At 37.2% G+C, this 16,618-nt stretch overlaps 1 protein-coding gene across 1 annotated transcript in view; it reads left to right on the forward strand.

Moving 5' to 3' along the window:
- LOC125239499 overlaps positions 1-12,027 on the forward strand; it is a 44,632-nt gene extending 32,605 nt beyond the window's left edge. Inside the window, exons 2-6 of the mRNA XM_048147112.1 lie at positions 1,183-1,364; positions 3,350-3,843; positions 4,523-5,336; positions 6,233-6,404; positions 10,792-12,027. Coding sequence (XP_048003069.1) covers positions 1,183-1,364; positions 3,350-3,843; positions 4,523-5,336; positions 6,233-6,404; positions 10,792-11,038 — 1,909 coding nt within the window. The 3' untranslated portion in view covers positions 11,039-12,027. The remainder of the gene's footprint in view (positions 1-1,182; positions 1,365-3,349; positions 3,844-4,522; positions 5,337-6,232; positions 6,405-10,791) is intronic.
- The last annotated feature ends 4,591 nt before the right edge of the window (positions 12,028-16,618 follow it).

Consider the following 16,618-nt stretch of genomic DNA (forward strand, 5'->3'; position numbering starts at 1 on the left):
TAGTGATAATTTACGCTATTTGACGCGTGAATGACGCTAGATGTCACTACAATAACTGCATTTACTGATGTATGGAGTTACAACTCTTCCCTTTTTTTTATTTTATTCGTCCATTCGGACAGGCTAAGACCATAGGCCATGCTGCCTCGTACAACTCTTCCCTTTTATTATTTCCTCTATGGTACCATAGATTAAATATAACAAGATCATACCATCCCATACATTAAAATGCGACCGCCTAAGACCGCGCTTACACTCCACCACACATAGATGGCGCCACAAAAAAAAATGTCTTGTAGCTTTCGATTACACTTGTAGATGGCGTTAAGTGTCACTTTTGACATAGATTTACGGCTCGGAATTGACACTTAATGCCAATCTACAAATAATCGGTGGCAACAAGGCATTTTTTGTGGCGCCATCTATGTCTGGTGGAGTGTAAGCGCGTTCGTAGGCGGTCGCATTTTAATGTATGGGATGGTATGATCTTGTTATATTTAATTTATGATGGTACCTATTGATATTGACTTGTAAAAGAACTATGTAAATATTTGTTTATTATATGTCATTGCCTGAGTACCCACAACATATTATAAGCCTTCTTGAGCTTACTTTGACTCAGTCAGTCTGTGTGTAAAGTCCCATAATATTTATTATTTATAACCACAGATGTCATATATACCATAGATCAAGCAAACGTATCTACTTAGCGTGTCAAATGAACTCGGTGAAATCCACTGAGTTGTCCGTCTTTACTCGCAGCTTGCAGCTTTCGGGCGTCAATTTTTGTAAGTTGAAGTCAACCAAAACATAAAAAATGCCTCGTTACGTGATATTCAATTGCAACAACACAAAAATTATGAACAATCAAGAGCCTGAGACATATTTAAAATTACAGGCAAGAATCAACTTCAGTACAAAATTTGACACGCTCGGCCCCTATACAAAATATATTAATTTGTTTCTTCTATCTAAATTAAGTTCTGTGTGTTTTTTTTTTTTTTTTTTTTTTTAAGTTGGCTTTCACTCCTCGGTCTTTTTTCCGAGGTGTATTTTGCCAATAACGACGTTTCTCAACATACAACGCACGTAAAGAATGTTCGGTGAACTGAGAATTTTGATTGTTTATAACTCTGTGGTCTACTCGAATAAATTTTTAAATTTCGAACATTATCTTTCCAGGCTCATCACAGACACCTTTACCATCAACAGTGGCAACAGTGCCAGCAAGCGACGGCGGGATGAAGCGCTCCTGACCAGCTTCAAGTATAAGATGAACCCACACACCCTTAACCTGTCGCCCAAGTCCCCGACACCGCCCAAACGGAGGTTGGGATCTAAAGAGAACTCCTCACCTAATATTGGTAAGACTTCTTTTTAGGGTTCCGTAGTCAACTAGGAACCCTTATAGTTTCGCCATGTCTGTCTGTCCGTCCGTCCGTCCGTCCGTCCGCGGATAATCTCAGTAACCGTAAGCACTAGAAAGCTGAAATTTGGTACCAATATGTATATCAATCACGCCAACAAAGTGCAAAAATAAAAAATGGAAAAAAATGTTTTATTAGGGTATCCCCCCTACATGTAAAGTGGGGGCTGATTTTTTTTTCATTCCAAGCCCAACGTGTGATATATTGTTGGATAGGTATTCAAAAACGAATAAGGGTTTACTAATATCGTTTTTTGATAATATCAATATTTTAGGAAATAATCGCTCCTAAAGGAAAAAAAGTGCGTCCCCCCTCTAACTTTTGAACCATATGTTTAAAAAATTTGAAAAAAATCACAAAAGTAGAACTTTATAAAGACTTTCTAGGAAAATTGTTTTGAACTTGATAGGTTCAGTAGTTTTTGAGAAAAATACGGAAAACTACGGAACCCTACACTGAGCGTGGCCCGACACGCTCTTGGCCGGTTTTTTTTTTAATATATACACATGATGTATAGTCAGCCAATTGGAACCCTAGGCCACTGTAGAACCACAGTATAATAAAGAGTACTATCGTACAGTATGGCCACTCTCGCTCCCCGCTGTAAGTGCCGCCCACCCCCTCTCGGTTACCTCACAGTTACCGCTTGTCAAAAACGCGAACAGTCGACCTGTCATATCTCACTCATACAAGCATGGTACGTGTTTACCTATACGAGCTTAGAATGTGTGCTAGGAACGCGCCTCTTTCATATATTTGATGGCCAGTGTCCGAGATGTGGTAGAACTATGTCATAGTGACGTTATTAATCAGGTTGTAAGAAATCTCTTACGGCTTGTCATTTTGACATGGTTGTAGAGTGGCCTGGGGTTTCAATTGGTTGACTGTACTTAGCAGCAGCGTGCAGCGGCTGGTCCCATACAAGCCGATTCCCAACGGCTTGCCTAAATGATTACTAGTGCAGGTTTCTTTTTGCTCAATATTGCCCGTCAGAAATTTTCACCAGCCGCCACTGGTACATAATAGTACATTACGATACAAGTGCGTAAAAAAGGAAGTACGAATTTCCTTTTCGCACGTGTATCGTACGACGTTTTTCAGTACAGATGAGCCTCCGAAGTTTCGACCTGGCATATAATGAACCACTTCTCGAACTAGTGCGTAAAAAAACGACCATCTGTACTGAAATAGTACATTACGATACAAGTGCGTAAAAAAGGAAGTTCGAAACGAGTGGCGATAAATTAAAACACGACCGAAGGGAGTGTTTTAAATCGACACGAGTTACGAATTTCCTTTTCGCACGTGTATCGTACGACGTTTTTCAGTACAGATGAGCCTCCGAAGTTTCGACCTGGCATATAATGAACAACTTCTCGCACTAGTGCGTAAAAAAAACACTATCTGTACTGAAATAGTTGTATGGTAGAGTCGTAGAGAACTGGATAATACTAGCTCAGGACCGGGACAAGTGATGTACTGCACAGCAGTGGGCGATAAAGGGCTGATATTATGATGGTAGAGAATGCCGTTTGGCATTAAGTTCGCCTTTTGTACACGTTTCACTGTGCAATAAAGTTTAAATAAATAAATATATGCAGTAAACGGCCATAAAGAATGCACACCGGTTTTTCGTCTTTGTATAGCGTTGTCTCTTTCTTGCTTATGTGACGTTAATTGTCTCTTTCCAAACACCGATGTGAATTCTTTATGGCCTTACTGTACACATACATAAGCTCACGTCTGTATTTCCAAATGGGGTAGGCAGAGCACATGAAACTTGAAATCAAAGACCATAGCCCATGGTTGATGACAACCTATTAAAAACTTGCTTAGTTATTAAAATTAACTTATTCCCTCTACTTTATTTAACGTAACTATATGTTTGGCAAAGGTGTTTACATTGCCATAACTTGTTCCAGGCCTTTCCTACGAAAACAGAATAGAAAGAGACTTCTCACTCACACCGAAACCATACAAAACATCATATGAGAACAGCCAGAAGTCACCGTTCAACCCGACACCTAGAAAAGTTCTTGGCGAACAAAACTCTCCATTCAACCGAACACCAAGAAAGATTCTCGGCGAGCTACAAAATTCTCCCTTCAACCCGACACCAAAAAAGGTGCTCGGTGAACTTCAGAACTCTCTACCGACACCGAGAAAGGTCCTAGGAGAGCTGCAGAACTTCACACCGACTTCAGCACCGAAAGACTTAAGCTCGCTAACTCGTTCTCCACTTTTCAAACTGCTTGATACCCCGGTGTTGTCTCCGGTGAGCAGCCAGCGTTCCTTCAAGAAGATTAACAGGATTTTTGAGGAGCGGAGTCAGTTCAAGATGGAGAATATGGACAAGTTTGAAGAGGAAACTAGGGCTCCGTTCCAGTTTGAACAGGAGAATTGGACTGCTACTAAGGTGAGATTTTATACTTTAACGCTTTACTTATCCTCGTAGCGCCCACCATACAACATTTTTGCTAGGGAATTTTGATTCTTATTGTACTTGAGATTGAATTCAATTTCATTTGTTCGAAAAATTTTAGAAACAAAATAAATTATATTTTATTTGTTTACACGAAAGTTAATATTCAATTGAAACCATTGTGTACTTTAGAAAGTACATTGGGCGCCACGAGGTTATAGTATAAGGTGCAGTGGGGTAATTTCGATTAACAGAAATGCTCTGGTAATTTTGAAAGGGGAATCTTGATGTGATGGAAATAATGGTGATTTTTATATGACTTTTGAAATTACCCCACTGCTTACTCCATTTGAATGCTAGCACATGAGACTAGGCGTTAACTATACATAGGAATAGTGAAAACAAAAGAAATCTGGTCAGATCCTTTTTCGGCGTAACATTTTTAACCCCCGACGCAAAAACGACGGGGTGTTATAAGTTTGACGTGTCTGTCTGTCTGTGTGTGTTTTTTTTGAAAGCTGAATTAGTCGGGAGTGTTCTTAGCCATGTTTCATGAAAATCGGTCCACTATGTCGCGGTCGGGGGTTTTTTCAAAATTTTAATTTTGTGCTTAGGTTATCATAATGAACATCTCAAATAATTTTAATAAAAAATGTATATTTCTAATTTCCAGCTGGACTTCACAGACGTCCTCCAAACGACCTTCAAAGAAGATTTCAAGACTGAAGACACTTTCGTACCCGAGAAAGAAGAATTGGACCAAGAATTCGACACTCTCCACGATTTAGAAGAAGAATTCGATAACGACACATTCGACCAATGCAATAAGTACGAAATCATATCAACGGATAGCCCGGATATCATATCCAGAGGCAGGAATCCTTCAAACAGGAAAATCAATGGCAGTTTTGTCTTTGGAGCACCGTTAGCCGACACCGAGCAGTCTACCTCCTTCAACCGGCCAGCGAGGGCTTTAAACTTCGAAGACAGCTTCGAATTCCCTTCGCCGGTCATCAAGAAAAGCTCAAGCTCCGGCTCGGTTAAGAAATCTCTAAAATTCTGCGAGACACCGACAAAAGACTCCATGAATCGGATATTCACTTCAGACAGCACTACTTCGATGGAGAGCGGATTTGTCTCAGAATTCGATGACCAGTTATTAGATATTGAAGAGTCAAACTCTCCGAAAGTAGCTAATTTTGACACTTTGCTGTCGGGACAGATTAAAAATAATGTCATAAGAAGTGGTAAGCAGCCACTCTATAGAAGTAAGAGCTTTAACCCAGCTCAGAGCAAAGCAAGAGTGTCTCTGCTGTCGATACTAGAGTCTCCGCAGTCTATCCTGGAGTCTCCACAGAAGAGGAGTAAGCGAAGTGAGCCGGGGGAAGGGGGAGAGAGTAAGAGGAGGAAGTGTGAGGAAGTCAGGCCGGTGCTGCAGAGATGCTTCTCTGAGAATAACGCGTTGATTATGTCCGCTTTTGACCGATGTGAGTATAATTTAACATTATTATTAAACATTAACATTCGTAGTTGGCTACACTCCTGGTCCATGTATGTAATACTAGCTTTTACCCGCGGCTTCGCTCGCGTTAGAAAGAGACAAAAAATAGCCTATGTCACTCTCCATCCCTTCAACTATCTCCACTTAAAAAATCACATCAATTCGTCGCTCCGTTTTGCCGTGAAAGACGGACAAACAGACACACACTTTCCCATTTATAATATTAGTATGGATTCAGTGTCACAATGTGGGAGTTAAAATTTATCTTGCATCCATACTAACATTATAAATGGGAAAGTGTGTATCTGTTTGTTTCTCTGTCTTTCACGGCAAAACGGAGCGACGAATTGTCGTGATTTTTAAGTGGAGATAGTTGAATTGATGGAGAGTGACATAGGCTACTTGTTGTCTCTTTCTAACCCCCCACTTCCCTAAAAAGGGGGTGGAATTTTGTATGGAGGATTCCGCAGTTCTTGAATTTACCGCGAGCGAAGCCAAAGCTAAATTATTTTAGAATAGAATAGAATAGAATATAATTTATTTCAGTATAAAAACACAGTTATACAATGCATACACAATGAGATGAAAAAAAAAGAAGACTTATAACTAACATGTACACTGTAGGTAATTACACTGAAAAAGGTGAACACTCAGTATAATGCCCGGTCCTACTGGAGTAGTACCCGACGCTGGTCTTCCGTGAACACCTGTCGGGAGCGTAGTTGCACGCAGCTATTTATAATTACTACATATAGGGTTATATACCTATATTTTATACATATATGTACTTCACAAAATTTTTGACGCTAACAATTAATTATGACGATTAGTCTATTAAGAGAAAGGACATTTTGTATATTAATGAAGTAATTTTGCCCCCAGCGGATGGGAACCCGGACCTGATAGGCGATTTCAGCCAGCCCTTCGCCCTGCCCCTAACCAGGGGCAATCACTCCGACCTCAAGAGCATCTCGTGTGATACCCTAGCTGGTCTTATCAGGGGGGACTTTGAGAACATCACGGATTTTCAGGTAAATGATCAGGGTCGTTTTAAGTAATGGGTAAAATTTCTATGTATATAAGTATTTGTAAGGTACAGCGGGGCAAATCTCGAATGGGGGGCAATTGTAACTGATCCATTTTTTCCGTTATTACCAAAGACATATATAACTCCGTATAGACAGATAGTCTAAGAAAAAAACGTACCTCAGTACCATACAGAAAAAGGTACGGTGGCCTAGATGGCATTACACCTTTGGGGTACGCTCAGCTAGATGGCGCTAATATTAATTTGACATTTTAAAACATATCAAACTAAGAATATGGGCCAAATTGTCAAAACTGAGGTTCAAAATTTTTAAGCCTGTGTCAAGAGATGGCAGTCTATGCACTGTGATTACACATTTTACTTCGACAGTAACTCTATAATACTCGATCCTCTTTGGTAATTACACTATGATGTTGATTGTTGAGTTCTATATGCATCCACTGAACACGCCTACCATATATAGTGGACACTTGAATAATGCAAACATTGTAAATCATGGAAAAAAAATGGACTAGTTACATTTGCCCCACTGTCGAGATTTGCCGCGCTGTACCTTATATTAATATATTATATATCGTTGTCTGAGTACCCACAACGCCTTCTTGAGCTTACCGTGGGACTCGGTCAATCTGTGTAAGAACGTCCTATAATATTTATTTTGAAAAAAAAAAATCTACTACAACAAATTGCTTTACTTTGTTATTGGATAGTGATCCTGCCTGCTATGATGGTCCTGGGTTCGAATTCCGGTGAGGGCATTTATTTGTGGGATGAACACAGATATTTGTTCCTGAGTCATTACACCGGTCAAATCTTACATGAAAATCGGCTAAAAAAACAAAGTGTGATGTAAAGCTGGATTTTTGGTATGTTATTTGGAGTCCTTGGGGGAATGTAAGACTATATTTTGCAAGCAAAAAAAAAGTGTGCTAACATCGTAATTTAAAAAAAAAAGTAAAAAAATCGGACTTTTTTTGGTTTTTATTTTTTTATTAAAAAACTATGCGTTTTTGGTCAAAAGTTGCTATGTAATGTTGAAAGCGCATTAAATTTCAAACAGTTTGACATCTTTTTTATCAATATCCGTCAAATAGTTTTCGAGATATGAAGCGTCAAAAAGGTTAATTTTTGACGCATTTATAAAATGTAGCGTTTTGCCAATATTTTTAGACAAATATCTGCAAAATACTTCATGATATGATATATATTGCAATATAACATTGTATAAAATTTATTTTGCTTTAGTTTTAGTGCAAATAAAGGTCAGTAAGACGAATAGTTACTTTGGTAAACAAAAAAAAAGCTATAAATAGAGAAGCCAAGAGTCTGGTAGATTGGTTAAGGTAAAATAGTTTACGCTAAAAGTTTTAGGTTGAAAGTGCTATCTATTCGATCTTACTTTCTTTGATATCCGTTTATCTGAAAAAATTGTCTAAGCTAACTTTGCATCGATTTGACTATTACTAATGAAGAAATAAAATACAGTAAAATTTTGAAGTTTAGTAAATTAGAAAAATAAAACAGAATTAGTCACATTTTCCTGGTTCTGCATCTTGATGGCACAATTCCTGTAGTGATAGAAAGTCCACTTGAGTTGTATTTGACCACCAATTGCTGTGGAATAAACTACGGGAACGGAAAGCGCCCACGCCAATTATTAAGATACTGGAGAAGTGGTATTCCCAGCAGAAGAACGTAGTAAGATGGAAGTCAACTCTGTCCACAGCCAGCGGGCTAAACTGTGGCGTGAGACAATCACATCGCATATATGCAGAGGGTCTCTATTGGTTCCCATAATTTTTTAAGTCCGATTTTTACTATTCATAACGTTTTCCGTCATAATTTTTCTTTGTCATATTATCACTAGTCATAAAATTAAACGTCAGAAATTGTAGTTCCGATTTTTGAAAGTCATAATTATTGTTAGTCATAAAATTTATTAGCCATAATAATTAAAGTCCATAGTTGTACAAATCCATAATGTTGAAGGAAATAAACTTATTCGGAATAATTGTTCTAAGGATTTTATCACAAGTCATAATGAATAATAACCATGTGTTTCTTCACTAATAGCATTCAATGGGATCTCTATTGTTTCCCATAAAAAAATGATCCAATGTTTTTTCGTCTGCATTTTCGTAAGTTGTAATTTGGCTTACTTAACTTCCTCAGTATTTATTAAATTTTCATGGCGCCTATTAAACCAATTGGTCTCGCCAAGGAGCTGACGTCGACAACTTCTATATCCGGTTTTAAGGACAAAAGATAACTTGCGAAAGGAAACTAACGAAACTAACTACACGAGGCAAAAGGTTGCTTTTGAAACAATTTTGTTCCGCCAATAAGTCGACGGAGCCCCGCTACGCGGGCCTCCTATTTCCGCTCTAAGGTACTAAAGGAAACTAACGAACCTACACGAGGAAAACGGTTATTTTTAAAACAATTTAGTTCCACCAATGAGTAGACGGAGCCCCGCTACTCGGGGCTCCTATTTCCGCTCTAAGGAATCAAAGGAAACTAACAACCTACCTGAGGAATAGGGTTACTTTTTGTTTTGAAGTCATAAATAATATTTTATGTATAAAAATTTGCTGTGTAATTTTATGTATGTCTGAATTATAATATACTTTAGGAATTTTAGACATTAAATCTATATGCAGAACAATCAGTAGGGCTTCAAAATATATGCTTAATAATATTTCTGAATAATCCTTGTTATACTTTTCAATTTTATACTCATCAACTTTATGACTTTTGAGATTATGATATCCAATATTATGGTTTGTTATTGTTAGAACCATGAAACGTTATTCGTAACAAAAATTATGACTAGTGATGTTTATGACCACAAAATATATGAACAACAACTTCTGACTAAATGAAATTATGAACAATAAGTTTATGGGAAAGAAAGGGATCCCATATGCAGACGATATGGTCCTACTAGCACCATCTGTGGGAGCTATGCGTAAGTTACTTGCAGAATGCGAGAGATACGCCAGCCAGCATAACATGAGATACAATCCGGACAAGTCTGAATTTATGCTCATGGAGGCAGCACATATGCCCACACATGTACCACCTCTTTTGCTTGATGGAGTTCAATTGCGGAGAGTACACGAAGTCAAATATCTTGGCCACATCTTGTTCTCCAGTTTAAAATACCAGGAGGACATAGAAAGGCAGAGGCGAGCCACCGCAGTAAGGGCAAACATGTTGGCTAGAAGATTCGCCAAATGTAGTGACAGCGTAAAAAGACAGCTGTTCCTTAGTTTTTGTACAAGCGTGTATACTGTCGAGTTATGGTCCGACTACACCTGCGCGGCGGTGAGAGACCTGCGCGTGCAATACAACACATACTATGTACTGATATTTCGTTAAACGGAGAATACTATGATTCGGGCACGTCCACGACAACGCTCGTGAGATTGCATCGATGTTATTGGCCCTCAGTGATATGCTTTATAAACCAGTCCGTACAAGAACAATTTCGGAATAATCTGATACAATTAATGAGGGTTTTCTACTCGTAAATATTTTTTTCCGGCAAGCGGCGAGCCTGAGGTCTTTCTGACCGTAAACTTAACTTACTAAATAAATGTTGATTTGATATACGCAAATATGTGTCTGAGTAATACTTGAACAGCCCCCAAATAATAATAATTCGTTCTCCGCTACGCCTCCTGTAAATATATGTAAACTATCCCATTTGGCCATTACCATCCACCGATTATTTCTGATCCAGTTATACTAGACTTATGATATAATCCTATTTTTTTAAATAACTGGCACTCTTTTGGTCTTAAATGAAAGCTAGTGAAATTTTCTACATTTTTATTTTACAATTTATGTAATAGCCTGAGTTGTTTTGCTGATATCTGTCTCAAAATATTAGCAAAACGAATATTTTCATAGAAAGGGGAAAAATGCTCTTTTTTTGACGCTTCATATCTCAAAAAATATTTGACAGATATTGATAAAAAAGATGTCAAACTGTTTGGAATTTAATGCGCTTTCAATATTACAAAGCAATTTTTGACCAAAAATGCATAGTTTTTTAATAAAACGGCAAAAACCAAAAAAAGTCTGATTTTTTTACTTTTTTTTTTAAATTACGAAGTTAGCACACCATTTTTTTGCTTGCAAAATATAGTCCTACATTCCCCCAAGGACCCCAAATAACATACCAAAAATGCAGCTTTACATCACACTTTGTTTTTTTATTTCTCTTTTTGACCAGTGTACGAATTTGAGGTGGTCTACTCGAAAGACCTTCGGTCTACTCAAAAGACCTTAGGTCTTAAAGTACTTTTAAATACATGAAAGTCTTGTTTTTTTTCTCGGATTACATTTGTTCTCACAGTTGATTGAAATTTATTTTTTCCTTTTTCAGTTCTCGCTTCCTCCGCTCATCCGACCGCGAGAAGAACAAGGAAAACTACCCCTCCCTCCACTACCCCGAAATCTACCTCCTCCACGAAGGCTACCGCGCGTTCTACCAGCGACATCCGGATCTCTGCTCCCCAGCAGGATATACCGCCATGTTGGATCCTAAACACAGGGACTTACTGAGGCAACACCGCTCTGTGCAGCAACCGTCATCTTCTACGCATCATAGGAGGAATAGACTGCTGTTTTAGAGGGTGAAAAGGCTTGGTCTACTGGAAAGACCAATGGTCTACTTGGAAAGACCGACGGTCTTTTGCCCAAGACAAGCTTTTCTGGATGTGGTCTACTTGAAATAACAGAGATCTATGGAAAAAGACTTGGTCTACTGGAAAGACCGACAGTCTTTTTTCAAGACAAGCTCTTCTGGATGTGGTCTACTTGAAATAATAGGGATCTATGGAAAAAGGCTATGGTCTACTGAAAAGACCGATGCCCCACTGAAATACCTCTCTCTTCCGTGCGAAAGTGATAGTTACGTTTCGAGCTACAGTGCGGGAACAATTGGCATACTGGCCATGCGTTCTGGTCCCTAAAGCATTTCTAAATTATTATAAAAGGTCTGATTTTAGATAACTAAGAGCATGGTCTATTGGGAAGACTGGTCTACTTGATCTTTTCAGTAGACCATGGTCTTTTAAAGACTAAATTTTGGTAAAAATACCGCAATAAGCCTCTAATATAACACTAAATATAATTTCTAATTTGTAAATACGAAAAATGCCATATTATTGTTAAAAACTAAGTTTTTAGTACAAAAATAGGCTTAAATTATCCCACCTATCTTAGTTATGCCATAGTTTTAGATTCATTCGACTTTGCAATATAGTTTTAATTTAGGAAAATAATCGGGGAAATATCCACAAACGAAACTTTTCCATATTTGTATAGCCAGGAAAAACAGTAGAAAATATATGGCGCTACCATCTAAATGTAGTGCTAAAAGATTTGCCTTCGTATTGTTACGGAAACATACGAACGTGTCATGCTGTTTCAGTCAGTCTCAGTACAAAATGTACTGACATTGACTGAACTAGCATGACAAATACGAACGTTTCCAGAAAAATACGAAGTGAACCTTTTTCGCAATACATTTGTAAACCGTTTTGCATGTCGCAACTAGGGATGTTACGAATATTTGCATTCGCATTCGCATATGCGAAAGATTCGTATTTTAAACATTTGCATTGACATTCGCATTCGCTTCAAACGATGCGAATGTTTTGCGAATGCGAATATGTGCAAGTCGCAGCTTGTTCCTCGCCCGCGCCGGCCGCTCCAATTGCTACTTGTCGACTGTCGACTCGCGCATGCGCAGATAGCTCAAATTCGTACGGCGTGAAGTTCGTACTCGGCATTTTGACCAATAGTAAGCATTTTTACCTAGCGGGTTGTTGGTGATTGCTTCAAACTTCAAACTTCAAACTTTTTTATTTTGCAAGAATACACGTAAATACGGTCTTAAAACTAGGGAAGTGTCAGTGTATTCGACCAACAGGCATGCAAAAATACTTAAACAGATTAAAAATTGAAGTTATAAAATGTCAAACATGTAACTGTAAAAAACATGTAAAATGTCAAACATGTTGCTTGGTTTTTATTTTGGTTTTTTATGAAATTCAGCGATATTCGCATTCGCACATTCGCATTCTGAATATTCGCATTCGCGAATGTGACACATGCGACATTCGTGACATCCCTAGTCGCAACTATCGAGTCACTTTTGTATAAGTGTTGCTATGATAAAAAAATTGTTCCAAATTCTACTCTTTTCTACTGTACATAAAAATTGTTGGAATTGTTCGTTTGATTGTCCTATCTAAAACCTAAAACTTGGTTATGAATCTTGGTTAGAAAATTGTGTGAATTGTAAAAAAATTCTCGAAGCTGCAAGTTACAATTTACAAATGGTTGTCAATGTCTAATATGACAAGTTGGAAAGAGACTTCCGCTTGTAACTTGAGGATTTCTTTTTTTTGCCACTTTTATGAAGTGTGATATTTTTGAATATAATATGCTATTTCTACTCAGAATTACTAGCTTTTTCAATCCTAGTAGTTAAAAAAATTGTCCCATACGATTTTTTCTTATTTTGTTACCATTTTCCGTACATGTTGTATGGGGTAACAAAAGAGGAAAGTAACAAAAATGTATGGAAATTTTGGGACACTTTGTCTCCCAGTGAGATTGAAAGTACTCGTGATTCTGAGTACAATTGACCTAAAATTCCCTAAAACAATCAAAATTTTTTTATTGGCAAAAGAAAAGAAATGCTTGAGAAATGGGCCCCTGTATACTTAGTAGTGTAGTGTGGAACGGCCACTAGAAACGTTAAAATTTCATAATTTGACGTGTTCACACTGTCAATGCAAATATGTGCAAATTTAGCTTGGTCCGACTAGTGTATTACGAAATATTGTAGCTTTAAAGTCTGATCAGAAATGTATGACAACGCGCCATCTTGCGGAATTTCATTGGAACTATTTTCTTCATACTATACTGAACTGTCAACCCATACGTCAGAACAGCGCCCTCTTGACAATAGTCACATATTTCTAGTCAGGCTCTATAGTGTCATGATTCGACTGAACTGCTGTCAAATTTCAGTGAATATGTCAGTCAGGGGCTAAAATAGTATACGATACAAGTGCGTAAAAAAGGAAGTTCGAAACGAGTGGCTATAAATTAAAACACGACCGAAGGGAGTGTTTTAAATCGACACGTTACGAATTTCCTTTTCGCACTTGTATCGTACGACGTTTTTCAGTACAGATGGCCGTCCGAAGTTTCGACCTGGCATATAATGAACCACTTCTCGCACTAGTGCGTAAAAAAAACACCATCTGTACTGAAAATACTCTTACATACGTCTCAGGTCGAAACTTCGGAGGGCCATCTGTACTGAAAAACATCGTACGATATACGTGCGACAAGGGAATTCGAACTTCCTTTTTTACGCACTTGTATCGTAATGTACTATTTTTATTTAAATTACACAATTTTCTATCCAAGGTTTGACCTTCCCCCATCCCTTCCCTTATATTCGTATAGGTGAAAAGCTTTAATAAAAAAATGTGCCGTTTAAAACCCAAGATAAAACTGTAAATATTTTAGAAATTATGCTATTTTGTGTTTGAGTATAAGTTATCTTAAAACTGTTTGCAATAGTTATATTTATTTAAAAAATTTAAAATCATCTGACATCGTAACTTTTTCAGCAATTTCGGTGCATCATGGGCAACTTTGTAACATGCGAGGTCTTTCGACCCAGATAGGAGAAAAAAAATGTCTCACGACTTCCATACATTTTTCAAACTTTCCATCTTGTTACCGTCATACAAAATGTATGAAAAAATGGTAACGGAATGGAAAAAACCTTGGGACAGCTTTTTCTCCTATAAAGATTGAAAGCGCTCGCGATTCTGAGTGGAAACCACATAAAAATTTCCAAATCCAAAAAAAATTGTCGCCTGCGGTATTTCCGGACCGATACGACCTTCAAATCTTCAAGAAAAGAGCGTACACCCATCTAGGCCGGCAACACACCTCCAACACCTCTGGTGTTTCGGGCGTCCATGGGCGGCGGTGATCGCTTACCATCAGGCGACCTGTGCTCGTTTGCCTCCTATCCCATAAAAAAAAATGGGGTGAACAACAAAAATGGCTCAAATATAGGAATACATAACATACACGTGTTTTTTAGGTAGGTGACCAATTAAGGCTCATTTTACTGTTATTTAGCCCAATTAACTATTTATCGCGACAATGCTGCACCAAAATTGCTGAAAAAGTTACAATATCTGGGACCGATTTTTGAGTCTCACGCGTTCGAATTCAGAAAATTGTCACTGAAAGTAATAGGCAATTCACCGTTTTCAACCGGTATTTTAGTGACAGTGAGACTCAAAAATCGGCCCCCTGTTCATCAATAATTTCATGCTTACAGATGTGCGAAAAGATTTCCCTTCGTATTCCTACGGAAAAGTCCGAACGTGTCATGCTATTTCAGCCAGTCTCAGTACAAGACAGACACTGTTTGAACTAGCATGACAAATACGAACGTTTCCGGAAAAATACGAAGGTATTTTCTATGCTATTTATTAAATATTTCAAAAACTAAGACTATGACTCATTTTTTAATTGAATATAAATATTGCAAACAAAATAAATTGTTCGTCATGGCAATATTATTATTAAATACGCTTTATATGATAAGTTAAAGAAGATATTATATTATTATTAATAAAATAAGAGATTATGACAAACTCGATTTTAAGTAAAATATGTTCAAAGTCGAAGTTATGTGTTTAGAAGAAAATTATGACAATTATATCAACGTCGTCATAATAAAATACCGATTATGATAGTACATTACGATACAAGTGCGGAAAAAAGATATAACGAAGAGAGAGAGATTCGATACGAGTTCCCTCTTCGTACGTGTGTCGTATGACGTTTAACAGTAGAAACATATGGCCATTTAAATTTTTGACATAGTTGCGTAATGAGCTTATTACCTAACTAGTGCCACAGTATAAGGACGACCCAGTAGTGAATCTCCCGCGATCGGTGTTTGGGTCTCTCGCACGCGCCGCTCGCCGCGATCGCGATCGTCCACATATACTCTCTGCACCTCGCTGCGTGCGAGCGCTACTCGAGGATAAACCTCGCGGCGCAAAATTTGTTAGAAGAATTACTACTGGTTTTATACTGTGCTAGTGCATTAATATAGTGCCATATGTACTGAAAAAATTCAAGCTACATATACTTCGACTAAGAATGATATGGAAATTCGAGACAGTACGCTTACTAGAATTATTATTAAGTTGTAAATATTTGTTTTAATTCTAGATTTATTTTATTATGAAATAAACGTGTTAAAAATGGATAGTTTGAAGATTTCGATATGACAGTTGTATCTGTTTAAAAATTAAGTTATTATAAAATTTTATATCTTTTCGTTTTTCTAAAATAAATTACCTAAATGTTGAACAGGACTTACAATTTTTTTCTTTTCTTAATTTTTGATTTCACATAATTTTTGGTTCTTATTTAAAACTATGGAAAAAACATAATTTGAACACTTATAATGTTAGGGTATCAAATATGATTTCTTATTCACTTCAATAACAACTATGCTTATATATTTTGATACCATATTCATTTCAAGGGTTAAGATCGTGGCACCTATGTCTGTTTTTTTGTCAAATTTCTCAAAAATTTTACATGATATAAACGGTTTAACTTATTTTTCACCACACCAACTGGTAAAGGCTCTCTTGACACTTCAAAAACGGATGAGGCATTAGCATTTTATCCACAAGAGTGCTAAGTGATTTGAAACAAATCTTAACTTGTCCTATGACTGATAGTTGACCTGAAAATATTTATTAAATTGATAGTATTTTCCTAGTGTTGGTGTGGTGAAAAATGTTGCTTCACTCGGGAACAGAATCTGTTTAACCTTCGTTCTTTGAAACCCTCGCAACGCTCAAGATTCTATTTCTTGAACTCCCTCTTTCCAAAATTTGAAGCCTAAATTAAGATTATGTCAATATTATATTTTAAAATGGAAATGTTTACCGTTTGAATGGAATTTTTTCAAGTATTTTTATTTCGTTTTTATCTGTTTTTCGTATCATACACATTGTCATACATTTAGGTGTTGAATGAAAGAGATTTTTGGTTTTAACTGCATGCGACTCTATTATAAACGCGAGATATTAAATAAATTGTGTACTTATAGATTAAGTTAAATAAATTATAAAAATATA

Source organism: Leguminivora glycinivorella, chromosome 25 (genome assembly GCF_023078275.1).
Source record: "Leguminivora glycinivorella isolate SPB_JAAS2020 chromosome 25, LegGlyc_1.1, whole genome shotgun sequence".
Lineage (NCBI taxonomy): Eukaryota > Metazoa > Arthropoda > Insecta > Lepidoptera > Tortricidae > Leguminivora > Leguminivora glycinivorella.